Here is a 27,676-nt window from a genome sequence, read left to right as displayed (position 1 = left end):
AACAAAACATGCATTAAGAGTGTTCATTTCATTTCGAGCAATAGCGTACGCAAAGGGGAGGGTATAAACAAGCGGTCCAATCACGTACCTGTCCCTGTGTAATTCCGTAAGCATGTCAAGTTTCCACGCAGGTGGGTTAACACCTCGTCAATCTCCTCTTTAGACATTGGAGCTTTGCCTTTCTGTTAAATTAATAACGTTAAAACTAAATAATGTTGTCATATGGTTGTTTTTATTTTGTTATTTTGACGTATTGAAGTATTTACCAAAATGTTTCTTATTATCAGACTCATAGAGAAATGGCAGTCATCAGGGCTACAGGTCGGCTGTCCAGTCTTTCCTTCATTATAAAGTTATTCTTATTAGCTTGCATGGTAATCAGTCATGTCAGTTGTATATTAATTTTTGACATTACAAATAAATTTAATTCAATTATCATTTAGTTTATTCATATATTTACCTCTTTGACATGTAAAGTAGTTTCCACTAGATTTTCTCGGAGGGGTGACTTGATTTTAAATCTGATGAGTGGCTTTTGCTTTGTCAAGGTCATTTCTCCTTCAGAAACTGTTGATATTTCAGGTATATCTTTAAAATAAAAACATATGTTTTGTGTCACCCAACAAATTCGTATTCAAATGAAAAACATTAAAGGCCAAATTACGTAAATTTTACATTCAATAAAAAACAACAACAATCATCAAGTATCGTTTGAATTATTAACATGACTAATGTGGTATATTAAGCTTTTGAATGTCATATTATTACATTATAGCCTAATTGCATTTCTACATATCCAGCAACATTCACATAATAACATAACAAAAGCAATAAAAACAAACAAATCCAAATCCCGATACAAATTAGCAACTCGATATATGATACATATTCAATATAGTTATAACGTAATTATTACGACAACATGTTAAATAATGTTTACCCTTTGGCACAAAATTACTTTATAGACGACAAATCGAATGATCATGATAACGACATAAAAACTAATTAAAAGGATTTCTTCATAAAAATAGTTTCCTCTTACAGGCTGCATCAAAATGTTTGCAACCCATCAGTTTCCCGTAGGGGCAAGACTATCGCATCGTCACATCCAAATGCATCAAAACTCATAACAATGAATGAGTGAATAAATAAATAAATAAATAAATAAATAAATAAATAAATAAATAAATAAATAAATAAATAAATAAATAAATAAATAAATAAATAAATAAATAAATAAATAAATAAATAAATAAATAAATAAACAAACAAACAAACAAATAAATAAATAAATAAATAAATAAATAAATGATTGAAGGAACCAATGGATAATATAATGAATGATACATCAAATTTGTACATAAATGTTACAAAAGGCCCTACTATATTACAGGCCTCATAATCGGTTTGGTGCAAAACCAAACCAAATTAAACAATTAGCTTAAAACCCACAACAATGCCATTTTGTTATCTTATGACTGTTATTTCCTTCAAGCAGTCAAATACGTTTGCCGAGACAAAATAATTCTTATCCAAAGAGGTTTTTGCATTTTGTAATTATTAGGTAATAATTATAGTTTGACAAACTTATTGGTTGAATTGAAGCAAAGTTGCGTTGGCGACTCCTAATAATAAATGAAATCCTTTTGGTATACAAACGTTCTATTTACTATTTCTTTACCTTACGACTAAAAGGTCGTTTTGTAACTGTTGTGTGGAATCTGATCATTGCACGCATTGGTGGAAATTATAATTATGTTTCATGTAAAATGTTGATTGAACCATTTGCATTTGCCAAATTTAAAAGAATGAAACAAACTTCAATCTGATTTATTTGATAACAAGTAATATTGTTGATCAGAAACATTTCACTTTTTAACTAGATATTTTATCCCGGTGATACGTTTTCAGGATTATTTGAAGGTTATTGTTGTTATATGATTGGAACATGTAAATAAGTTACAAAACAGGATTTTGAAATGTTTCTGGTACTCTGGTTCACTAGATCGAATTGATAAATAAATAATTAAAAAATAAATTAATTAATTAATTAATTGATAAATACAAATATTAAGTTACAAATAAAGATAGTATAATTAAATAAAGGGCCGAAAAGAAGAAGAAAGGGAAACATACCGATTTCATCCGCCATGTTTGAGTCTCTCACGCCTAATCCTTTGTAAGGATCGAAACTGAAAAAATCAATCAATCAATCAATCAATCAATCATTCAAGCAATCAATCAATCAATCAATAAATCAATTAATCAATAAATCGATTGCTCGATCGCTAAATCAATCAATAAATCAATCAATTCATCTATTTATCAACCAATCAATCGATCGATCGATTCTCTTATACTTCAATATTAATAATATCGACTTTTTTAAGTAAAAGAAATTCGTTTTCGCATGTCTTTTCTTCTACGAGTCCTATAAAGATATTTTAAAGAGAGATATAAACGTAGAATTTATTAGCAGATATTAGACTTACCCTTCAGGTACGCTTCCAAACGCATGAACATGCTCTTTTATCTTGACACTTGTCGGTACTTTTAATGTTTTGTGGTAAAACACTTCCTGCAAAAGTTGAAAAATAACAACAAAAGGAGAATCGAGCACGTTAAGGGGGTACTACACCCCTGGCCAATTTTGTGCCTGTTTTTACATTTTTCTCCAAAATTATAGCACATTGGTGACAAGTAAGATATGTATATTATAGGGGCAAGGTCTACAACTACTGCACTGAAAATTCAGCAACTCAAGGCAAGTAGTTATTGATTTATTGATCAAATATTGGTTTTCCTTCATTTTTGACTGTAACTCCACAACTGTTGTCTGTGTTGAAATAAAATTTTCAGTGCAGTAGTTGTAATCCTTGCCCCTATAATATGCATATCTTACTTGTCACCAATGCACTATAATTTTTGAGAAAAATGCAAAAATAGGCCCAAAATTGGGCAGGGGTGTAGTACCCCCTTAATATCATTAATACATACATTTAATAAATTACATACATAACGTTCAGTTTGGAGACCTAAAGAATTACACTCGTAGTTTTATCACTGAATGACTTTTTATCCGAATTTTATTAACGAACCCTGTTCATGCACAATACAATAATATTAAAGGCCCAGTCAGTGACTTGCTCATTTGGACGATCGTAAAAATCATCAAAATTCAGATTTTGGTACCTTTGTGATTGTCATAGACGTGCTAACATAGCCTGCTAGTGGCTCAGCCGAAAGCCGTGTATTTATGGCAAAATAAACCATTTACATGCAATCTGTAATTTATATAGGCCTACTGTCAGTATATAAATTAGCTACGTGTATTTGAATGGGGATTTAACTTCTTCGATACTGTCGTTTTCTTTGTTTTTTGCCAAGTTTTTCATTCCAAAAATACCAAATGACAATTTGAAAGACTTATCCTTCACTTTTAAGAATTGCGCTGGGGTCACTGAATGGGTCTTTAATATAATAGTCATCATTGCATTCAAAATAAAAAAGTAAGATTACATGAATTTAGCTATTTTCCCTATTATCTCGATCGCTACACATGATAACAGTCCAACATCGCTCTCGACCAATCAGGTGAGCAGTTATATCGCGGGTAGCCCTTGCGGTTATGAACAGTCAAGTGTCCGACTGCTCACGTCCAACTAATTATATTTATATGTTGATTGACATAAAAACATCTTGAAGTAAATATTAACCTTTTCATGTGCATCATCCGCATACTGTAGTACACTTGTTGCCCGTCGTTTTCTGAACTTTATACCATCTGCTTGTTCATGTGCTTCGTAATATGACACGTGATCACCTTCCTGTCCAGTTTCATTGGTTACGTAACTCCATTCATTTGACCATTGCCAAATGCCAGGCTACAAAGAAAATAGGTTAATGTTAGTAACTATTTTCAATTTTTGCGATTTTGTCGTCCACAACATCATGCGAGTAGATTTCATACATCACAGATATACTTTTGTACGTCCAGGCAAGTCCCACTTCCCTGGTCCAGGTACTGTAGTTCTTGAGTTATGTTGTAAAGAGGGCTGAAACCACATCACCTTTGTAAAACCAAAACGTACATAACTCATTAACAACAATAAATAAAGCAAGTGTTCAAAGTATATGATTTGTAGAATGAACTTTTGCCAGGTGTTATTTTGAATGATATATTGATTTAGACAATACAATGATAATCGAACTTTTTGGCTGCTCGAGCAATAATACTTAGTCAGCCCTTAATATCACTTTGTATGTATGAAAAAAAATAAGCTATTGAGTTCAAGGTGCGTGTCAATTAGAATAATCTTTTATACCTAATTTGTTAATCTGTATTATTTTATTAAAGTATTTATTTTTGTAATTTAGAGAGCAAGTACAAAATATGGTTCAATCATATCGTTATGAACATGGCAGAGTGTCGAAGCATGGTTAACTCTGTCATCAAAAAGGTTTCTGGTCGCCTCAAGTTCCTCTACCGGCAAAAATCTTAGTTCTGCTTTGATTCAGTGCCACATTACTTTTGCACATCTTGGTATAGTGGCCTCACTCAGAACTACAAAAATAAACTGCAAATTACTCAAAATAAGGTTGCTCGTTACATCTTGAAACTTTCTCCCAGAGATTACATTGGGAAACATGAGCTAAACCTTGTGAATCTCTTGAAAATTTGTGACAGAGTTAAACAGCTGAGGCTTAATCATGTCTTTAACATCTACCATTGTCAAGGTGCACTTTATCTTAAATCAGTATTTCACTAGAACATCAAATGCTCACTCTTATGGAACCAGATCAAGTGAATCTAATTTTATTGTAGTAAAAGGTATTGCTTCAAACACATTTTATACTACAAAGCCATTTTGGACTGGAATGAAGGGATTACCTACCAAGACTGCATTTAAACAAAGTGTCAAACAACATCTGGCCAGCAACTCTCTCAGTCAAGAGATGTCCGATTTCACTGTGTAGGCATTTGTTTGTTTTGTTTTTTTGTTTGTTTCCTTTTTGTTCTCTCATCTTTTCTTGTTACCCCATCGGAAATAAGCTTGCCTTTTCTGCGGGCTTAATGGTTTATCCCGGCTTGTCATTTTTTTTGTCCGTGTGTCCTGATCCTAAATGGCTTTGTGGCTGATTTATTTAAGCTTTAAATAATTTGTCACATTGATGTGCTTTGTATTGATTTTTGTTTTTGTATTCTAATGATCTTACCAAATAAAAAACAAACAAACATACACAAAATTGCTGTTCTGAGTAAATGGTGTTTGAAAATTTAGGTACCATTCCATTGGTATTTCTAAAAATTGAGAACATTCGTAGGCACTCATATTGTAGAAGTGAATGTGCACCAATTATTGGCAATACTTCAATAATCGATAAATCCCTCAAAACAGGTATTTTACAGCTATTTGGCTTTATGCTAAATCCAAAAAGTGTCCACCGTTGCGCAAAGAGTTGTATGCGGGGACGAATCTGTATTATTATTATTATTATTATTATTATTATTATTATTATTATTATTATTATTATTATTGTTATTATTACACAATACTTATAGGGCGCTCTACGGAGCACACAGCGCCTTACAAAAGCGACAAAAACACGTATAAACGTGTAAGCACTCATCCTTGATTTGGGGCTTTTATGTAAAAATTACTGGTCGTTCTAAGGCTATAGATAGAACTTGGTATATACACCGGCGTGTCCAGGATCTTTTCCTGCGGAGGGCTCAGCCACTCTTTAGAGTTATGCGGGGGGCTTAATGGCTAAAATCGCCAAAAACGGCTGATTTTACATGATTTTTTTAACAGAGTGCGGGGGGCTTCAGCACCCAAAGCCCCCTGGACACGCCACTGATAAAAGTTATAATTAGTCATCCCCGTAATATTTAGTGAAAACTCCGGTTGAAATAAAGCATTTTAGAGTAGATAATTATAACAATCTTGGCCTATAGTTTGTATATAATTTTCTGTCATTTCCTAATTTTACGACGTCGCTCTTACATAATTATGCCACTGGCGATATCGTGTGGGGTATGTTTGTACTTAATTTGGTATTGCTGGATAGAAGATACCTATAGCTACCCATTGGTATCAAATATAATAGTATAGGGCATGTAATATAGAAAATAGAGTTTCCAGCTATACTATACAATATATCAACCTGATTTGTACAGCTAAGTGTATACGATTCGTCTTTTGGTCAAATTCACTAATCGCACTTTAGGCGCGATTCGTCCTAATCACAATTTCAATATATACGTCGGGAAGTAAGATTGATCATTAATTTTGGGTGGAAATGAATGATCGCCTGAAACATAATCACAAGCATATAAGAACTCAATTTGCTCAAAATACTCGATTCGTCAATTTGCCGAATTCATAACGATATACATCAGTTACATAATAACCCTATTCATTTAAAAAATGACTCGGGCAATTATCGTAGTAGCGTAAAAATAGATAAAACTAAAATATTTTGGAAATAATGGCAAATATAGGCAAAATTGATTTTCGGCTAAAAATTCTACGAATACCGTAAAACCCCGTCTACAAGCATATAGTGTGCTTCTGATGAAAACTACATTAATCCAGTCGCCATTATGGAGTTTGAGCAAATAGATTACGGATCCAAGCATATACAAACAAGTATTATTTTAAGACCGATCTATCGTATTAGTATATTAACGCTTGCTTCGAATTAATTAAGCTTTTATAAAAAACACTATATATGCTTGTAGACGGGGTTTTACGGTATGCGATTTTCACCGAATCTTTTCCTAAATATATAAGACAATGACTATTTCAACCTAACATGTAAAAAAGATGGATCTACGATTAGCTTAGGTTGTTAGGGCGTAAACACGCGCGTTTTTTTTTGTGACATTATAAAAAATGTGGGTGTGGTACACCTCCCTCTTAGTTCTAGAGGTAAATTAACACCGGGTTTTTACTACTTTAATTTCATTATTTGTTTTTGTCAACAAAGTAACATTATTAACAAAATATTACAGTAAGCCAAAAAATTAAGGTACCAGTTGTGCGCACCCCTGTATATCCTAGATAAAGACAAGTATGTCAAAATTAAAACAAGCAGCCAATACCTGAACTCTTTAGCTCTGATTCAAGACCTTATTTGTTGAAATTGGTTGAGAATTGAAGAAACCGTGATCTAAAACCTAATGAAGAAACGAAATCAAAAATTGCACTTTTGTGTTCTAATCAGTGAAAGCATGACGCTAGTTTTAACGTGCGAATCAATGGAAGCACAGCGCTAGTTCTCTTGTTCGTGAACGTTTTGTGTACAAATCAATGGGGCATGGAATGGAGCAAACGGCAACTTTTAAATTGGCATCTTCCTTGGGTTTTTGGATCGTCGTGTTTTATATCTAGGACAATTTCAACAAATGAGGTCTTAAATTCGAGCTAAAAGATGCAGCTATTGGCTGCTGGTTCCAATTATGACAATATCTGTCTTTGTTTAGCATATACAGGGGGTGAACATAACTGGTACCTTAATTTTTTTGGCTAACTGTATATTGTACTCTTGTCTTGCCTTATATTAATTACGGGATTCTCATTTGGGGGAACACGTGTAAAACATATCTTGAGAAAATGGGATGTGAGAACCATATTCAATAGCCACTATTCAAGTCATTCTGGACCACTTTTTCATGAATTATTATGATTTCTTAAACGTATTTGATACCTACAAATTATATAGAATTAGGTATATTTATGTTCAATTACCAAACCAAACAAATAACTTCTTTACAAAACGTTCTGATATCCACAGCTATCACACAAGAAACAGCAACAATTATAATCAAACAAGAAATAAAAAGGTTTTTACTGATCAAGCAGTCAGAACCACAGGCCCAATCCTGCCTGTGGAACTCCCTAAACGAAAATGTCAAAGAAGCTAAATCATTGGAAAACTTTCGAAAAAATACAAATTGCATCTTTTCTCATCACACATTTAATTCTTGGAGCAAGTTTTAAAGTTTTATGTGTCTTTTGTGATGGTCAATTCTGGCCTTATAATGTACCTAATATGATCGTGATCAGTTCTCAGAGTGGGCTAGTGACATCAGCCACCTGAAATTGAGCCCCAGCAAGTGTCAAGCCATGGAGATTGCTTTTTCTAATCCATTGCCACCACATCGCGACTTGAGAATTGGGACTGAACCACTATCCTACGTCACCGAAGCCAAGGTTCTTGGTTTGTGGCTACAGAACAACCTTAAATGGAATGTCCAGATGGACGCGATGTTAAAAAAGGCTAATTCCCGGTTGTTCATGCTACGAACCTTGAAACGCTTTGGTTTCTCCACCCAAGAGCTTGGTGTCGTATATAGTGGATATGTAAGGCCAAGTCTTGAGTACGCTGATGTGGTGTGGCATTCTGGTATCTCTGCTAAACAGAGCAATGAAATAGAACCCATTCAAAAACGTGGCTGCAGAACAATCCTGGGTCGGCACTATTTATCATAATAGTGATGCGCTTAAAGTTTGCAAGTTTGACACCATTTCTGATATGAGGGAGGAGCAATGTCTTAGGCTCGCCGAAGGGCTTGCCAAAAATAATCGCACAAGTTCTCTCATCCCTCCTACCAGAAAGGAGTGTCATGGCCGTTCTTTGCGTAACAGTAATAATTTTTCTCAGTTTAGGACCAGGACTAACCGCTTCAAAAATATCCCTAATAATTTTACTGTGACTTTTATATGCAATTTTCTAAAATAATGTTAATACAAATTGTATATTTTTGTGTGTTTCTTATCATGTGCAATTTCTTGCTTTAATATTTATTGTAATTTGGCCCTCGGGCCACGAATTTGCAATAAGATAATATCAATCAATCAATCAATCAATCAATCAATAATAAGTATTTGTCTGTTTGTTTGATTGTGGAAAATAAAGTTAATTGAAGTTGAAAGTTGAAGTTATTTTAAGTTCAATATCAGTTCGGGGGCACTGCTAATTCAAAGACGTCTCTGATATCAAAGACGGGTCAGTGATTTCACATACGGGGGTCTGTGATATCACATACGTCGTGGTTTTTTTTACAGTTCGGCACTAGATGCAACACATCGGAACGAAGGTGACTGTATCGGAATATGCTTTCCTATGTTTAGCAAATATCTGCCTGTGCAAATATCATATCTATCTGTGCAAATTCTGACAAATGGTCCTAGAAAACACTTAGATTGGCAAAATCGAGCCATTTGTGGCCCAAATCCAACGTTTTGCAGTAACAAAAAATCCCAAGTCATGGGGGAGTGAATATTTTGGCAAGGCAAAAAAAGGAGGGAACAATGAATTTTTGGCCAGTCAACGAGGGGGGAGGGGACGATTTTTGGCACGCATTGTGGCGGCACCTTTCAAAAATATATTCAAAAATAACCTGAAAAATGGTAGGCCCCTACGGAAACGTTCAGGCCTAACCTCGTGGCCTGACTCTTGGCTGCACACGTGCATGGGATGAATTCGGAGAAATATGGACACTTGTATTTTATTGATAGGGGTAGGGTTATGTTATGATTAGGTGGCTCAAAATAGATCAACAAATTACGGTAACCCAGGCGCGTGCCCACTGCCCAGGGAGTGGGGCTTTGGGGCCTGCAGCCCCGGGTCTTAAAAAAATTAGGGAGACAGAGAGAGAAAGAGAGAAGGGAGGGAGGGAGAGGAGGGGGAGTGACAGAGCAGTGGCATAGCCAGGCCCGTTTTGTTTGGGTGCTGATTTTGAAAAAGTGGTTTTTTTTTTTTTCCAGGGGCGATTTTGTAAAAGTGGACCTTCTTCACAAACTTTGGACCTTTTTTTGACTAAAAAATAAAAACATATTTTTTTGCTCGCTACGGTCGCAAATTAGGATTTTTTGGGGGACTTTTGCCACACCGCCCCCCACTCTGCGTACGGGCCTGGGCATAGCCAGTGGGGCAGTATAGTGCCCCCTAAAAAATTGAAGGGCGGAAAAGGGAGGGAAAAGGAAAAGGTCTACTTTTTCGGTCTGATTTCCCAAAAATTGAAAGAAATATCCCGACAACTGAAAACATATAATTATAAAATAACTGCCAATACCGGGACGAAAATGTTACAAAAATCAGGACAAAATATTAGCAAAACTGGGTTGAAAATTTTGTTTTGCCACAGCCACCCAGGCTCATTTCAATATCCGGGGATTTTTAGGCAAACGAAAGGGGGAAAAGTGGAAAGAAAACAAGGAAGAAAACAAGAAGAAACGAGGAAAAGTACGTTCTGAGTCATTGCGCATCATAATTATGTTCATGCTTGAAATTTGTGACACGGAAGTCGCATCCACTGGAAATCCGTTCTAAAATACATATTTGGCATTATCATGACATGGTTATATGGCCTATAGGCTATGCTTAATCATGATGGTCGGAAAAATAAGTTAATAATAGGGGCCTAATGCCAAATTATGCACCAATTGGCTTTTAGTTTGAGGATAATAACCCCCTCACAAGTCGGGTCCGGTCCGTTGAAATCTGTTATGCCCAAAATAATACGAATAATAAGTGTAAACTTTTACACCAAATGACTTTATTGTGCCTTTCAAACTTTTTAAAATAATTCTCCAACTTCTGAGGGAGCACATCCCCCTCAGGCAGCCTTCTCCGTCAAAAAAGAAAAGGCTAACTTGCAAGTATCCATACAGGCCTAATCCAGGTTCATACCCATGCAGAAGTCAGGTTTGCAGGAAATTTGTTAGGAATTATAACAGGCCTATCTTTCATAGATATAATGACTATAGGCCTATTATAGCACATCCCCCTCCAGCACCCCTTGCGTCAAAACAGAAAAGCCTAAACTTAGGCTGAATTGGTGGAATTATTGAGCACGAGTGTCCATATAGGCCTAAAACTAAAATTCGCGGCTCAGTTGGAAATCTGTAAAAAATATATGCTCCGAAAATACGGTAACCAATAAACATGTTACACCAAATGGCTCCATTGAAAAAATGACTAATTTGGAGGGGGAGGGGCAAATCGCCCCTCAGACACCCCTAGCGGGGCTGCCGCGCCGATGTTCATCCTTTTGAAATTTTGTGTAGTTCAGCCCCCCAACGGTCCCGGATTCTGGAAACGCCTAGTAATTAATGATAATAATTTTAAGAAATAAAAATGTTTTAATGAAACAGTGACAAAAATGTTTCTAGTTTCTTCTTGGTATTGGTTGAAATTATTTCCATGAGTCGGGCCTGAACAATTAATTTTCTACTCCCTCTATAATGTTGCAGTACAAGTATGAGTAGTTCAAGTTACTCTGCAGCATTTAAGCTCAAAGTTATGAAAAAGAGCACCAATTTTTTTTAGCATTCTCCGATTTCTCACGTTCACTAGAAAGAGTGTATCCCGAGCCCGCGATTTAATTCATAAATTGGATAGTAAAATTAGCAGGAGCTAGCAGGCACTTGGGCTAGCTACAACTCTGATCATGCTGATTATAGGCCTACTCGCGAAATTATTCCCGTTGCGCCAGTTCACGTTTACAATATCGTTTACGGCTGGGTTTTGAGACTAGGGAGTATGTGATTTATGAGACGTCTTTGAATTATGATACTGTCAGGTGTCTCGGCACTGAAGAGTCTTTGATATCAGAGACGTCTTTGAATTAGCAGTGCCCCCGAACTGATATAATCATAATACAATCCGGAAACAATTGGTAAAATCCCTTTTGTCGAAAGTAACTGCGACTTAAACTTAGTATGAGTTTTTCCCATGATGAAAATAATGGCATGCAATATTTACACACAATTAATGAAATAATAAAGAGGAATAAAAATGTATTGTTCTGGAAAAGGCGATGACAGAATACATTGCTATGCATGGCTTTCACGCTATGTTATGAATTTAATGCTCGATTGGGTAGCGTGTGACAACTACAACAGAACATACACGGAGTGCAAATATTTCAAAATAATGTTCCATGGAATATATTTTGACCACTATTAATGCTTCATGACATAACGATTTGATCGAGCAATTTTTTTCTATAGCAATACATGCACCCTCTTAATACCGATTTTAACATATTTAAACACGAAAGCCCTACGTACCTTTTCTGCCTGTTTTTTGAAATTTGCAGAAAGGACACTAACGATACCCTTTTTAACCATGATGACCTCCGGATCTTCTCCTGGCATATGGTATACGTTCATCACCTGGCCACAGCCCGCCATTTTGAATGAGAACCTTAAAAATGCAAAATATTGTCGGCGATGTTATCAAAACACACACTTGCACTAATGACGTTAGGTCAGGGCGGGACAATTCCATTAAAGGTTACCAAAAACAGCGCCAATCAGATTCAGTACTCTCTCAACCACTTCCAGTGACCCGCGCTACGTCTCGTACCCAAATACCTCGGGCCAAATACCCCTCACCTACACACCCCACCCCAATTCACACATAATGGAAAATATGTGGATGATTAAAATGTTTAGCGCAATGATTTATAGTGCGCTACGCACAGGCACAACGCCTAGACGTTGATCCACAAGCCTCAGCACACTTTACAGGTTGTCGATGACCACTACATCTCCACATCATTCCACAAATCATTTAATACAGGTTATACGAGGTATTGTTGGTTGCTGAAGCAGCCAACAAAAAAACCCAAAAACCGATTTTCATTATCTGAATCAATCAAAAGCACAAGTTCATTCTACAAATCATATACATTGAAAACGTGCTTAATTAATTGTTGTTAATGAGTTGTGTACGTTTTACAAAAGTGTTGTTGTTTCAGCCCTCTTTACAACATAACTCAAGAACCACAGGACCTACAAAAGTATATCTGTGATATTTGAATTCTTCTATAAGCTCGCTATGAATTGAGCAATGCAATTTTTCCTAAAGCTCACTATTATTCGCAAGATGCTGTGAACTACATTTTTTTTTTGCTTCGACCAACAATACATCGTATACCCTTAACTCTTGGTGATATGAGTAGAAATTGGACATACCGTATAATAATTAAGAAAAAATACATTCATGCTCGCCACCAACGGGGACTCCGCCATTGTCTATATTACACAATCGCGCACTTTTATTTCCTGATTTTGCCCGCCCAACCGGGGATATTTTAAGATGATATTTGAACACATTTAAATATAATATATTTAAAACTGTGTTAAAACAGGTAACCGAGCCACCACAGTTTTTGTACTTCTAGCATTGTTTACATAATTGAGGAAGTACTTTTCAATGCATTCTTGTGTGTAGACGGTTGAACCTATTTTATTTTAGCCTATTTCACCAGTTGAAGTGTTGTGTTTCCAGGGCCGTAACCAGGATTATTTGGGGGGGGGGCTGATTTGTGGACTGGGTGCGGATATTAAAAAAAGTGGAAATTGTTGGAAAATTACCTATGCATAAACACAACACACACAAACAGGCAAAACAGCAAATTAAACAGCATTCATAAGAAAGAGAGGATAGGTAAAACTTACCAATCATCAAAATCTTTCTGGTCCGTAAGTTGAACTGAAAAGAAAAGAGACTAATTATAAAGAAGAACCAAAAACTTACACCTTTCTGTAGACATAATGTGTGCTGTAGATAATCTAGAGAAAGGTGCACACAAACCGGCAAATGTTTTTTTTTTACCTTACTTCTGTTCAAATCAAAGCTTTATGAATATGATAAATATGAGGTTTTCTGACTTGCTTTAATTTTCAAATAAATGTGGATAATAATAATAATAATAACACCAATATAAAGTCGCAAGTAAAGGAGATAAGCTGTGGACATTTTTAAATTATAGGGCCTTCCGATACCCGTCCAAAATATTTCTAACAGTACATTCTAAAAGAAAAGAAAAAACGAAGAAAAAAGGTTTGAGTTGATTTATACCTATTTGGTCAGAAGCTGATACAGTCACAGAATGGATATTGAGATACAGCTCTTGGTGTCCCGCCATGTCATTCGGATCTTTATCTTCAACAACTATTACACCAAACTAGTATATAATATGCAAAAAGAAAATAGGAATTTATGAAATAGCAGTTTTTATTACTGTACGTGTATAGTACCAAGATCACTGTTTACCTCTGGTTCGCATATTGCTTGGTAAACATATTTTAATGCTACTGGAAGATGATGATTAAAATGTTTGTACATTGTGTTATTTTCAAATTTAAGAATTCAACCCGTTATGTTTTGAAGAGGGATAGGGCTGAATGACATCTATACCCACAGTCTCGAACTGTCTGTAATCAAAGATGTTTTTAGGGACCAGTGGCAGATCTAGAGCGGTCGGGGGGGGGGGGGGCGAGGACAGATGTTTCCCCTCAGAAGTAAGAAACCTTTGCAAAATGAAAACCTAATTGAAGCCATTTGGTGGACCATTTTTTGAACTATTATTGTGTAAAACTTTAGTTTGGACAAAAATGGAAAATTTGCGAAATGACAGGTTAGTTGAAGCCTTTCGTGGAAAAGTTTTCACTGTTATTGTATTAATTATTGCTTTGAACATAAAGTGTCGGGTGTCCAATACAGAGGCGAAAACGGCCAGGGTGTGTGTGAGGGGGATGTTTGGCAATTTTGCAAAATGAAGGTCCTATTGAAGCAATTTTTGTGCATCGTTTTTATACTATTTATATCACTGCTTTAAAGGAGTATTTCGTGATCCTAGCATCCTCTTTTTATGACATTTTCAGTACATATCCACGAAAAAAGCCTATTCCCAAAATTTCAGTTGATTCCGATTTTGCGTTTGCGAGTTATGCATGATTATGTGTATTTACTGCTCCATAGACAATGCGTTGTAATTTCGTTCTGGTGCACCAGAACGAAATTCAAATTTCACGATATCTTTGCAAAACGAATTAATCTGCAAGAAATATTTTGTATATAAACATTATGTAGCCAGAGGTTTCCAGTGATATAAAAATCTCAACTTTTTTTGAGAAAAGTGGGGGGATGAGGCTGTGGATCACGAAATGCCCCTTTAAGCATAATAAAGGCCCGAATTAAATTTGCAAAATTTTAAATGTAACACAATACTGACACTTTATAAAACTTGAAACTCGCAATTACTAAAGCATGCATGGATCGATATTGAAGTCAACATGGAGTCTTTATACTGTCTTGGGGGATAAAATGTGACGGACCCTGCAGTAATTTTCACATGCTTTTGACCCGCATTCAAGCAATGCCTAAAATAATCACAGGCCTATTATAGCTACATATTATGACCCACTTTCGATCGACCCGATTGTTCATTTTTAGGCATGAGACTACTCAATTACGTGCAATTTAATCGTTTCTCTTCTCCCTTCTTCTTTTTCTCTTTTCTTATTCTCCTTCTTTCCCCTTTCTCTTCTCTTCGAATCAGCGCCTGTTAGGGACGCACCATTTGACTTCCGGGGAATGGAAGTTACAGCCGGGCAGAATATGTATGTTTTTAGCTTTGTTTGGATGTACTGGGTATTAGCCAGAATTATTTCAATTGTAATGTATTATTGTACACACAGTTAGTCTTTTAGTGATAGTGGGGATTATTTAGTGATAATGGGGAAGGGTTTTGTTTCTGTTCATGTAGTAGGTGATCTGTTTTTCATAAACGTACAGCACTCCCCCAGCAGTTCCAAGCAAGTATAGGCCTTTAATACTTTAAGCCTATAGTACTTTTATATACTTCTTGGTATATTTCTGGAAATATTAACGATGTGGTTTATCCATGTAAGATTTTCGTCAATTAGTATTCCTAGCAATTAGGTTTGTCTTACCCTTTCAAGTCTATTCTTAACATTAGGTTTAATACAAATCGTTTTCTGGTATGTACCCAGACACATACCGTTTGTCTTGCTGTCGTTTAAAGACAATTTGATGGCTTTAATGACTTCTTGTAATTCTTTGCCATTTGCATCATAGGTTTAATTGTAGATGACCTGAGCTGAGCTCGCATGCCCACCACATACAACCACTGCCATTGCAGTACAGTAGGAGCATTTGCCCTTTTACCTCGTATGTAGCGAATCATCGGATATCTTATGTATGGCAGCTATCGACCACAATAGTTATTAGTTACCCTGAACTCTTTTAAACTTCTTTCTAGCGCTGTTTTACCTTGATTGTTGGGCTAAAATGGTCTACAATTGCAAATTGGCCGGTAAATACACTTTAGATGGACTATGTCAGTCTAGAAGAAAAGGAAAAAGGAGGACCTTACTATAGGAGAAGGAGAAGACGAAAAGAAAGTGGAAAAATAAAGAAGATAAGAAGATGGTTATGAAGAAGATGGGAGCGGAGGCCAAGAAACAAACAAAGAGTTTAGTCAAGTCATCCACTCAACACCCCCACAAACACACCCCCTCCCCAACACACACCGTTCTAAAAATGTATCAATTTATGTGGCCACACAAAAATGCACTAATTTGTAGTAGCAAAATATATAAAATTGTAATTTTTGTTGTATTTTTTTAAAGTTAATAAATGTTTATTTTAACAATAGCTACAGAATTTAGAAATTTGGTTATGACCTGAAACCCACACGAACCCGGAAAAGGGCACATTGAATAAATGTCTACATTTTATGTTGTTGTGAGGAATAAGAATACTGGCCTGAAGTGGAAAGCGTGATCGCGACAATGTGGCTCCGAATTGTCGTTCATGAATTTTATATCAATTATCATGCTTTTTATGTGTTCAATATTTGGGTCGCCAAACAATAGAATAAGAACTTTTAGTAACAAATAATATTGTGGAATAAGGTAAGAACTAAAGAAGCTGAATTTGCGAACTTACTAATAAGTGAATGAATCATCAGAATCTGTATTAACGCTTAACATGCTTAACAAGAGCATGTTTAGCTTAACAATGGAAAAAACAATGCATCGTATAAAATTAACATAATATTAACAGCAATAAGGAAGTATGACAAAGTGGCTGTAAGCGGAATTGAATTTTCGTGCGTACAATTTAGTTTAGAATGAATTTTTGATCAGGACGACATGTTGCAATCTACTAGTATATATTATCTGATTACGGTATTTGTAACATCAGGTATAAGCTATAGGCATATACTAGGGAGCATATACCATATACCTAAACATCTCAAAAAAAGTAACTAACCACCCTTATATAATGGCCATTATTCAAAAAGGGGCTATTGTATTACAAATCTGTAAAATGCGTTGGAAGCAGAATTTATTTCTGCGCATTTTGACACCTCATTTGATACGATAGCCCAATAAAAACACCGGTCAATTAATGTAGTGAGGTCAAGATTTGAAAGTTGCACTTACATGCAAATTTTTACAATACAAAAACACTCAGATATCATTACACAGATTTCCTTCCATTACACTGAATACAAAATCAATACAATTTACTGCAACTTTAAAATCTTGGGTTACATTGATTTAAATTTACGCTGTGACGTCAATATTTAGTCAATGAGGTGTCAAAATGGGGATTTGGGGGATACAAAATTCACCTGGAGATAGGAGGGACAGATAATTATAATCCCCTATAATAACACGCTAATTTTAAGGTAGGTTTGGACCGTGAATTTTCATATGGACCTCTCTTAATACGGACTAACCTAGGTAAACAAACATATAAACAAACAAACAAACAACCAAACAAACAAACATTTGAGATTTGGGCTACACAATCGCTGGTCGAGTAATCCTTGCTTTCAATACAAAAGGGGCCTGGATTACAATAATGGAATTATCGACTATTTCTGCTGCTTGTACTGAGTTTGTCATTTTAGGAGCATGACGTGAAAAAAGGTGAAATCAAAACGGAAATTCTGACAAAACTATAATAGATATACGATGTGCTTTACAGAGGTGGGAAATATCTTTCTTTAGCGAATTATATTAGTTTGAAACGCTAAAAAATGAATTCTGAAAAAAGCTTGCGGACGGAGATAAGGCATATAAAAAATAAAAATGTATATCCAAGCACTATGTTTTTAACTGACATTACTGAAGAAAAAAAATATTGCTTTATTTGACAGAGAAAATTAATTTCATAGCAAAAAGATGTATCACTGAATTGTGCTGATTTTAACATGTATCGATCGACTTTTAGCGCGACTATGCATTACAAAAGAATTTTTGACCATCGTTCTGAGTGAACCATTCCAGTTTCGGACTAGTGCAGTGCTTTTTTAGATTCGGACTAGCGCATTGTAGGGCTGAAGGGGTGTTTTCCGGATTCGGACTAGCGCATTGCGTTTCAGATTCGGACTAGCGGCGTTTTAGACTGGCAGAGTATATTAGATTCGGACTAGCGGCGTGAAAATATTTCCAAATAAGAATAAAACAAAGATAATACGCTGAAACAGAGCAAATTTAAAAAAGTGTATGGTGAATATAATTACGAGTGTAATGGCAGTTAATTGACTTTATAGGGCCTATATTTTTTTCACCCATAAGGGACCTAATTAAATCACACTCAATACATTAGTTCTTTGTACTACCCCCTAGGCCCCTGACTATGCAGACTTTTTGGGCAGAGAAAAGTACGCCAAAACTAGCCCAATGAACCTTTACACATGTCTTACCTTTGCCATGGCTGTCATGTTACGAACTAGCTTGAGCTCCGTTTGTGAGTGGAATTCGTAGATGTATTCGTTATTTGGCTGGAATCTGATGAACTCGGCAGAACCAATATAGAGAAAAGATAAAATCGCTAGCGAAAGAGAAGCCAAATGGGTAAGATGAAGTTGTGGACCCATCTGGTACCCACACACTAACACCCCCATTCTCGCCTAGACGTCAACGGCAAGTCATAGAATATCTGTCGTAAATAAAGAGAAATACAAAGAAAAAAATACTTGAACTTCATCATCATCCTCGTATTCCTAATTACACACAGTATATATCTGTAATCATTTATTTAGAATTATTATTTAACAGTGTAAAACAACCATAGCAGATGTAATTAAGCCTATTGAAAAAAAAATCAAAAAGTTAAAAACAAAACAAAAACGCGCTGTTTGCAGAATCACATCGCAGGTACCCACCCAATAAAATACCCAAGTCATGTCACTATTGTCTGTTTTAAGACAAACGGTAAGTTATGTGGAGAGACGCTTCAATTGATTTACTACAGCCATGAATATTTAAAAGTAAAATACACACACAAGAATTATATTACCTCCGTTAATGATACAGAACGTTCCACTTATTTGGATGAAAGACGTTGACCATCGGTATGACTTTTTGTATGAAACGAAATCGCCTACAATGAAAATGCTGCCGTTGAATTCTACACGTCTGCAATCGATAACAAGTGCAGCCAATACAGTTACCTTCTAGACGTAATGGTGCACTCAATACATGGTGTCCCTAAAAGAACTGCATCGTCAGAAACTTTTATTTTTTTTGGTATTTCCAAATTGAACACCGGGAATTAAATACGGCAGAATAATTCATGCATTTGCACAACAAACAGCTTTCAAATAGCTGTAAAATTTTGAAATCGATCGTTTCGTTCTTGAAAGATATGAATTTCACCATTTCAGAGATACTCATGAGGCATCGATTTTGTCATGAGTTTAGGTGGGAATCCGTAGCATAGATGTAAAGTGAGGCGTGATTTTCAAATTGCTATATTTCAAGAGCATCATCTGTTTAGGTATATTTGGTTTGGACATTAAAATACCTAAAAATTAAAATTAATTTTCCGACGAGACAGCTATTTCAGAGACACCCTGTATGCAAATACGGGGCATGGGCGGGCCTTTCCCTTTAAAATACAACAATGGAGTACATGAACCAACCTATGCAATGGAATAAAATTTCATATCTTCCGTGATCCATATCAGTAGCAATACAGAACATGCACGTAGACACTGAATTGGTTCTATTGTCTTGCTTTATTGGGTTGGAGCAAGTCAGACGTTATATGATATGACAAAAATATTGCGGATAAAACCGTTTATATTTTAGATTGGCTGATTTTTTTAGTTTTAAATGCAATTATAGTTACCTGGTTGTGTAGTACAACTTGTTATTTTATTGCGTTATAAAATGGAACTTCGTGTGTCTTTTTAACAATTCTTTTCTCCGAGCTTCACATATTCCAAAATGAGCGTAATTGTTAGGCAGGTAAAATACCTGCTTGTTTTCGTGATTGTTCTGCAATATCTACACAGTGTAAGGTAAGTACATATAGTAAGAATCCCGTATATTTGGGTTGTTGCAACATTTAACACCATGTGATTAAATTGTGTAGATCAGCTCCCGGGATTTGTTGTATGATAAATAGTGAATCATTCACTATTTATTATACAACATGTAGTGACTGTTGGTAAAATAAAAATAAAAAATATAATTTACATAGCACTTTTACCCAGATCTCGGAGTGTTCAAAGCGCTGTAATTTCGCCGCAATTGGTGAATCATCACAATTAGATTGAATCAACTGGGCTGGTTACAGCCGCACCTGGAGCAAACCTATCCAAACTTAGATTGTAACATCCACCAATTATCTGTGTAGCACCCCAAATTCCATTGGGTGAAGGAAGTATTTGATAACCAAACAATTAATCACCGAATTTTTGTAGTATTGCATTTTCTGTTTTCGGTTTAAATGATTTTAATATTACAATAATACTTTTTTTTCTGTAGAGCGGGGAACGTTTGCTCTTATTCTCAAAAGTATTATACATCCTGCGGATTGTGGTCATGGAAAACTTGCACAAGATACAGGTAAACAAATATTTTCACACGTATTTAAGTCGAATTCACTAGTTCTTCAACAGCCACGCATGGCGATTTTGTTCCGCCGTGTTTAACAATTTTCGACTAAGGTTAAACACACCACCTGTCCAATATAAAGAATTCGAATTTTGTCAGTTTTTGTTTTCAATACACAGACTGGAAGTTCAATACACAGATTAGAGCTTACCATATTATATTCAACTGCAATTCAATCAATTGATTTTTTTTTCAAATACCAAATATAACGTGATATATTCAAGGATTTGAGGTATAATCATACATCATTGTATATCATACACCACCATACATTGCAAGCGGTGGCCCGTACACGATGATGCAACTATGATGCTTGAGAAATTCTATAGACGAATCCAAATTCACGCATTCCTATACCTTAATGACTGCCAAAGTTGGGTCCCCGTCGGCTCAATCTCACATAAAATATGACATAATGCGGCCTTGGAGGGTATTTTAAACTGCATTCTATCACCTGTGTTACACGTAGACAAAAGAATAATGACAGAATACAACACAAAAGAATGTAACATCGAATTTTAAGCGGCTTTAATCCACCCAATTGGGTAGTCACTACACCAGTGTGGTGCATGCGGGGACCCGTCATGGCCGACCAAATCCTGGCCATGACTTGGCTCGTTGGATTCGTCTATACCGACATTGAGACACTCGACGTTCAACAATATGATTAAGCCTGTATATTTTGAAAGTCAACTCATAGCTGAATTCATCGCTGAGTTATTAGTAATGGTCGTGCGTCTTGAGCTCGCCGCCCAAAAAAGGTGGCGATGTTACATTTTCCCAAATTTGACTCAAACCCGGGACTCAATTAAATGATGATATCTCTGCCAAGCAAGAAGTTATTTTCATGCGTGTGGTCTCATTTTATTGCTAAATAAAATGCACTTAATACCCTGTAAAAACAATTCCGTTAGCTTTTTTAATGTTGACACCATTCAGAATGGGTAGGGTGGCGGAGGTGTGGGATGTAGAGATGGGGGATGTGGTACACACAAACTCTATGGGATTGATATTTTTAGTGCACAATCTGCTTCTGTAAAGGCTGTAAATTGGATTTTTACTCTATTTAGCATCTAAATGACTCATTTTACAAATGTTTTTAATCATTTAAGTCTAGAAAATACAAACTTTTCCATACAAATCCACCGTTTTCATATATATTAAACACTGTAGTAAGCAATGCGGATGTCTTCAAAATCTAAAAGTTACTGTAAAATTTTAATTACTTATCCTGCCATAGTCAAAGTATAAAGAAAATTTAATGAGGAATCTATATAATTATGGACTTACGTTTTCTGTATGGGTTAGGGGCAGAATGTTTCAGTTCAAAATATGTTGAATTGTCAAAAAATATACCATACTTTACGACACCCTGTATTCCGAGATTACCAAACAGTTGTGATTTTGGTTTCAGCCAAAGTCAGTGGGCTCTCTCTATCTTCTAACCAAATGAATGTAGTTTACTTTCAGTTTATTACTTCAAGTTGGTATTAAGCAATGCATTAAGGGCTGGGGTATAAACGTTTGGACAGTATTTATTGTGGGACATTAGAGCACATCAGACATATCGAATTGCATTCTGAATACGAAGAATGTCATTCTGATATCAAATAATTTTGATTTTTGAAATTCGCAATTTAATACACATTTTATGGCAAATCATTAAAATTGATATTTTTGATATTTAACAGTACTTGAAGTAAAATTTATAAATCTGATGATTTATACTTAAAGTGTATGTAGGTGGGATGAAAAGCCGACGATCAATTGAAAATTTTGACCTTTCGTATTGAAGATATGGATTTTTTCCCCAAAATATGTTGAATTGTAAAAAATCTACCATACTTTACGACACCCTGTATTCCGAGATTACCAAACAGTTGTGATTTTGGTTTCTTCCAAAGTCAGTGGGCTCTCTCTATCTTGTAACCAAATGAATGTTGTTTACTTTCAGTTTATTACATCAAGTTGGTAATAAGCAATGGATTAAGTAACCCATTTTTCATCCGAATCTTTTTATTTCACCCTGTACAACTTGAAGGTCACTATGTATAATGAGTTGAAATGTATATACAGGGTGTCCCCAAAACAAGAGGCCCCTCATTGCGCCCTCTTTTTCTCCTATTTCTGAAACGTTGATTAAATATATTTTGGTGTTTAAAGAAACCTTTAATCGTTAGCTTTAATAAACCAAAACAATTATTTCAATCGGCTCACAACTTTTGAAGATATGCTCATTTGAATAAAAGTACCCGTTTTGCACTCTGTTTACGGATAGCAAACAGAGTGGTTGGGATAGCTCATGCTGTGGAGTGGCCTGCACGATCACCAGACCTCACACCACTTGATCTTTTTTTTCATTTGTGGCAAAATCCAAGATCTTTGCAAACATATTACTGAATGAATTCGCAAGTATCCGGCACATATGGTACGCAACACAATTGATGCAATGAGGACCAGGGCTGAAACTTGTATTCGCCAAGGAGGCAACCAGGTAGAGGGCAGAGCAGCACAGTAAACTCACTTCAGAAGAACCAAAGACAAACCAAACAGCCTTTTAGGGCTACCTTTTATTTTAAAAAGAGAAATGACTTATGTTGTAAATAAAAAACAGAAAGTACGAAACAACAAGGTAAGAAAGTAAGAAACATATAATAAAACAAAAAGGCCAAGAAAATAAAAAGTAATTGCAAGTAAAGCAAAAGAAGTCCCATTCGGCATCCATTTTACCCACAAATTAATGACACTATTAACAACATCCATTGCCCATAAACCCACCGGTAAAGCCCATTCCATAAAGTTATCTCATAAAGTTATCATTGAGGAATGTTTGATATTCATGCATGGTATGTGTACTCCTTTTCAATCTTTGAAGTAGCCAAACCTTCTCCGTGGACAGAGTGAAAAACGGGCTGATTGAGATAATTGTTTTGGTTTATTAAAGCTAACAACTCAAGGTTTCTTTACATACCAAAATGTATTTGATCAACATTTCAGAAATAGGTGAAAAGGAGAGCGCAATGAGGGGCCTCTTTTTGGGGGGGACACCCTGTATTTGAATTGCTTATGCCTTCAGCTTTCCAAAAATATATACTTTTGCTAGTTAGGGTTGATAATTGTGAAGATAATCTAATTAGAAATTCGGTTGGTGAAAAAAATTCATGATATTTCATAGGGCCTGCACTTTGGCTCGTTTTTTGCAGGTTTACATGGTCCAATAATCACAAGATGACTGACATGTGGTAACAAAGGAAGCAGTCACTGCAATTTGATTATGTCCCATATGATTGGCCATTCAAGACACCCCTGTGAATATACTATAGCGGCCTTTTCAAAATATAATACCTGTTTGCTTGACTGCATTGACAATACCGGGAACAATACACACAGTATATGCATTGGACAAACTTTTTACAATAAGCATGATAAGTGATGATGTGACCTCCAGATTTATACATCGTTCGTCTCGCACACTGACGACATTTGATCATGGACTAATTATAGAGCACGTAGTGCGATGGACTTGCAACTCCGTTCACCGACGTGAGGACAGTGGCAAAAATAAGTCCTTATATAAATACGCGATTTACGTAGCCTATGTCGCTAGCTGTCGCTGATGGCAGCAGCATTTTTCTGTAATTAGCATATTCGTGACGTCATGCTAACATAAGTCTCCACAGCACTACGCAGTACTATCGTAGATGGCAGCAGCATTTTTCTGCAGTTTCTGCAGGCTATCAACAGAGTAATACACAGGGGAAGCCGACGCTGTCGCCATCTTTTTGTATTGCGCTAGTATAGAAGTTGCAACGGCCTGATTTGATTGAATGGACTGCGCCGTGATTACGGTGAAGGACACCGGTTCAAATCCTTTGTTTGGAGCCAATCGATAAAAGCATGCAGGGCCTCTATACCCTATACCCATGTACAGTTTATCCCTTACATAACCTATGTCTTGAATACGCTGGCAAAGTTATGTAATAATCGGATTAATACTATATAGCAGTAGGTAAAAACAAGTTTTGAATAATCCGCGCTACAAAGTCCCATTCAGTGATCCCAGCGAAAGTGAAAAAAAAATCAAATTGTTACGTGTATAAATTTTTAATGAAAAACAAATGGCAAAAAACAAAACAGGAAAACGACAGTATTGACGAAGTTGAAGCCCCATTCAAATACATGTAGCTAATTTATATACTGTCAGTACCGGTATATAAATTACAGACTCACGTAAATGCATTATTTTTTTTTTGTCTTAGACACACGGCTTTCGGCTGAACCACTACACTAGCAAGCTATGTTAGCACATCTATGACAATGACGAAACGTACAAAATCAGCCATAGGCCTTTTATGACCTTTGACATTCTTTTGTTGCGAGTGACATGGTCTTTCAATTCACGCCGAGTGTCCTTGACAGGTTCGACTATGCTTCAGTGGTCATGAAAGAATTCAAAAGATAACCTCTGCCCCAATAATCCCAGGTACTGCTCCTCGGATCATAAGAACTCAGTCCTCAAATGATAGTCATAATAATGTCCAAAATATAAAAATTACTGACTATCATTGAAGACTGAGTTCCGCAGTCTAGTATCCAAAATCTGAATTTTGATGATTTTTACGATCGTCGGGATGAAAAAAAAAATCAAAAAATCACTGAATGGGCCTTTAGTTCCCATCTCTCCTTACCCTGGCAATATAAATCAAAGAAAAATAAAGCAAAAAAAAATAAAACAAGAAAAAAAAAAAAAAAAAAAACGCATTCTGAATACGAAGAATGTCTTTCTGATATCAAATAAATTTCATTGTTTGGAATTCACGATATAATACAAATTTTATGACAAATTATTAATAAAATTTGATATTTTTCACATTTTTGATATATAACAGTCCTCGAAGTAAATATCATAAATCTAATGATATATTCTTAAACAGTCCTAGGCATACCATACATGTATAGGCCTATGTATAGTACATTAGTCTGCTTTATCTGTTTTGTGCTGTTTAAGCAAATTTAAACATAATTTCCATAAAATGTAAGTTTTACTGTCAGATATGTCCCTTTTAATTTTGAGCAGAACAAGTGAGGTAAAGCAAAGAAAATTGGAATTTACTACTTCTAGCGCCAATGAATGTTATACGATTGTAAAGCGGTACGATCCTCTGGGTGTGTGTGGGGGGGGTGCGTATGTGTGTCCTGCACGCGTATTTTTCTGCAACTATAACGGGACGCAATACGATACCGGTATGGTATAAGAATCAAACTTACAAGAAAGATGGCTCTTGTCAAATCCTACAATTCTGTCAGAGAAAATATGCATATTTGCATTAAATTTTTATTAATTGACATAATTGATTAATTAATAAATATTTTATTTAATGATTTACCACAATTCCAAACATGTCAAACAATATGTCAAATTAAAGCTAATGAAATGCTTTATAAATTGGTAAGAGCACATTTTGCAGAATGCATTTAGTATTAGAGTCACGCGGTAGCATGACCAGCAAGTTTTTAAAAAAACGACTGATAAAGAAGAATAAGAAGATGCACCGCGGACTATATTTACACGAAACAAAACGCTATTGTTCTATGATATTTTTCGCTGGGTACAAAATATATCTAAAACCATGCTAAATCGTTTTTACTATCCAAAGTGTAATATTTTAATAACTCATTAATTCAAAAAGTTACACCAATCATACAGTCAATCCGATTGTTTGATAATAAATAAACATTCTTGCTCTATTTCACGCGGTATTTCATAGCCAAAATTAGTGGAAAATCATAGCTAATCATACTGATATCCACAATCTTTCGTCACTGCTACAGCCATACATGGCTGTCACTGTCGCACTACCTTTTGAGATTCACTTTCAAATATACCCTAGTATATTCCTGGATACCCTACATACAAATTCTGGATCCCATTCGCCAAAAAATCAAGTTTATCGCAATTCTTTTATTCTTTCCGGACCACAGCATACATTCATATTAATAAATACTCCACTTTCACACGTCGTTATATCGGGTCGTCCCCGTGGCGAAGCGGTTAAGGTCCTGGACTTCTAATCCATTTATGAATTTTTGCTCAAGTTCGAAACTTCCCACCACTTTTTTTTTTTTTATTGTTTTATTAACCAATTTATTGTCATAAATCAAGAATAACACAATCTCGAACATCCATTGCTATTATGATATTATTTTTTTCATCAAACAAACATGTTTGATTTTTTATTCTCATTTAGGCCTAGGCCTACTTTCACCATCCAGATGCTTTCACCATGCCTGACTATCATGACATCTTCGTCATTTAAAACACATTTATCATTGGCTCTGTTCACAGTTCAATCTGAAATTATATTTGCAATAAATATTATAAATTGTGACAAATTAAAATCACAAACCGCGAAAGATCGCCAACAACTGCCGCTGAATATTGATATCCAACTAGATTTCACTGCAGGGCTGTAAAGAACCACAAACCGCGACATTTGGATATCCAACTAGATAGCCCAGCAGGGCTACAAAGAATCACACACCACGAAATATGGATATCCAACAGGCTTAAACTATAAATTAGCTCCCGATAGAGGGCAGGGCCTGATAAGGGAAATTAAAATCACAAACCGCGAAAGATCGCTGACAACCGCCGCTTAATAGGGATATCCAACTAGATTGCCCCGCAGGGCTACAAAGAACCACAAACCGCGAAATTTGCACATCCAACAAGATTGCCCGCAGGCTTATCGATTATAAAGAACCACAAACCGCAAACCGCGAAAGATCGCCAACAACTGCCGTTAAATTTGGATATCCAACTAGATTACCTCGCAGGGCTATAAAGAACCACAAACCGCGAAATTTGGATATCCAACAAGCTTAAACTATAAATTAACTGCCGATAGAGGGCTTGATAAGGAAATTAA

The 27,676-nt window shown here is 35.7% G+C and overlaps 2 protein-coding genes and 1 long non-coding RNA gene across 3 annotated transcripts in view; 1 reads left to right on the top strand and 2 right to left on the bottom strand.

The window, feature by feature from the left end:
• Positions 1-466: 466 nt before the first annotated feature.
• On the bottom strand, positions 467-2,580 carry LOC140154344 (uncharacterized). Its single transcript, XR_011859310.1, has 3 exons — positions 2,493-2,580; positions 2,137-2,192; positions 467-588 (listed from the first exon to the last, which is right to left on the bottom strand). It is a non-coding gene; the product is annotated as an uncharacterized lncRNA (long non-coding RNA).
• Positions 2,581-3,662: 1,082 nt separating this feature from the next.
• On the bottom strand, positions 3,663-18,774 carry LOC140154780 (uncharacterized). Its single transcript, XM_072177347.1, has 5 exons — positions 18,548-18,774; positions 13,882-13,987; positions 13,479-13,512; positions 12,084-12,219; positions 3,663-3,884 (listed from the first exon to the last, which is right to left on the bottom strand). Exons 1-5 carry the CDS (start codon positions 18,746-18,748, stop codon positions 3,663-3,665), a joined length of 699 nt encoding a protein of 232 aa, XP_072033448.1. The 5' UTR covers positions 18,749-18,774.
• A 1,095-nt stretch (positions 18,775-19,869) lies between these two features.
• The window catches only part of LOC140154779 (uncharacterized), an 81,065-nt gene continuing 73,258 nt past the window's right edge, over positions 19,870-27,676 (top strand). The window contains 2 exon segments of the mRNA XM_072177346.1: positions 19,870-20,149; positions 20,619-20,699. Coding sequence (XP_072033447.1) covers positions 20,076-20,149; positions 20,619-20,699 — 155 coding nt within the window. The 5' untranslated portion in view covers positions 19,870-20,075.

This window comes from Amphiura filiformis, chromosome 6 (assembly GCF_039555335.1).
Source record: "Amphiura filiformis chromosome 6, Afil_fr2py, whole genome shotgun sequence".
NCBI classification, from domain to species: Eukaryota; Metazoa; Echinodermata; class Ophiuroidea; order Amphilepidida; family Amphiuridae; genus Amphiura; species Amphiura filiformis.
Note: the sequence above shows the minus strand (reverse complement) of the source record. Positions and strands in the feature narration are given on the sequence as shown.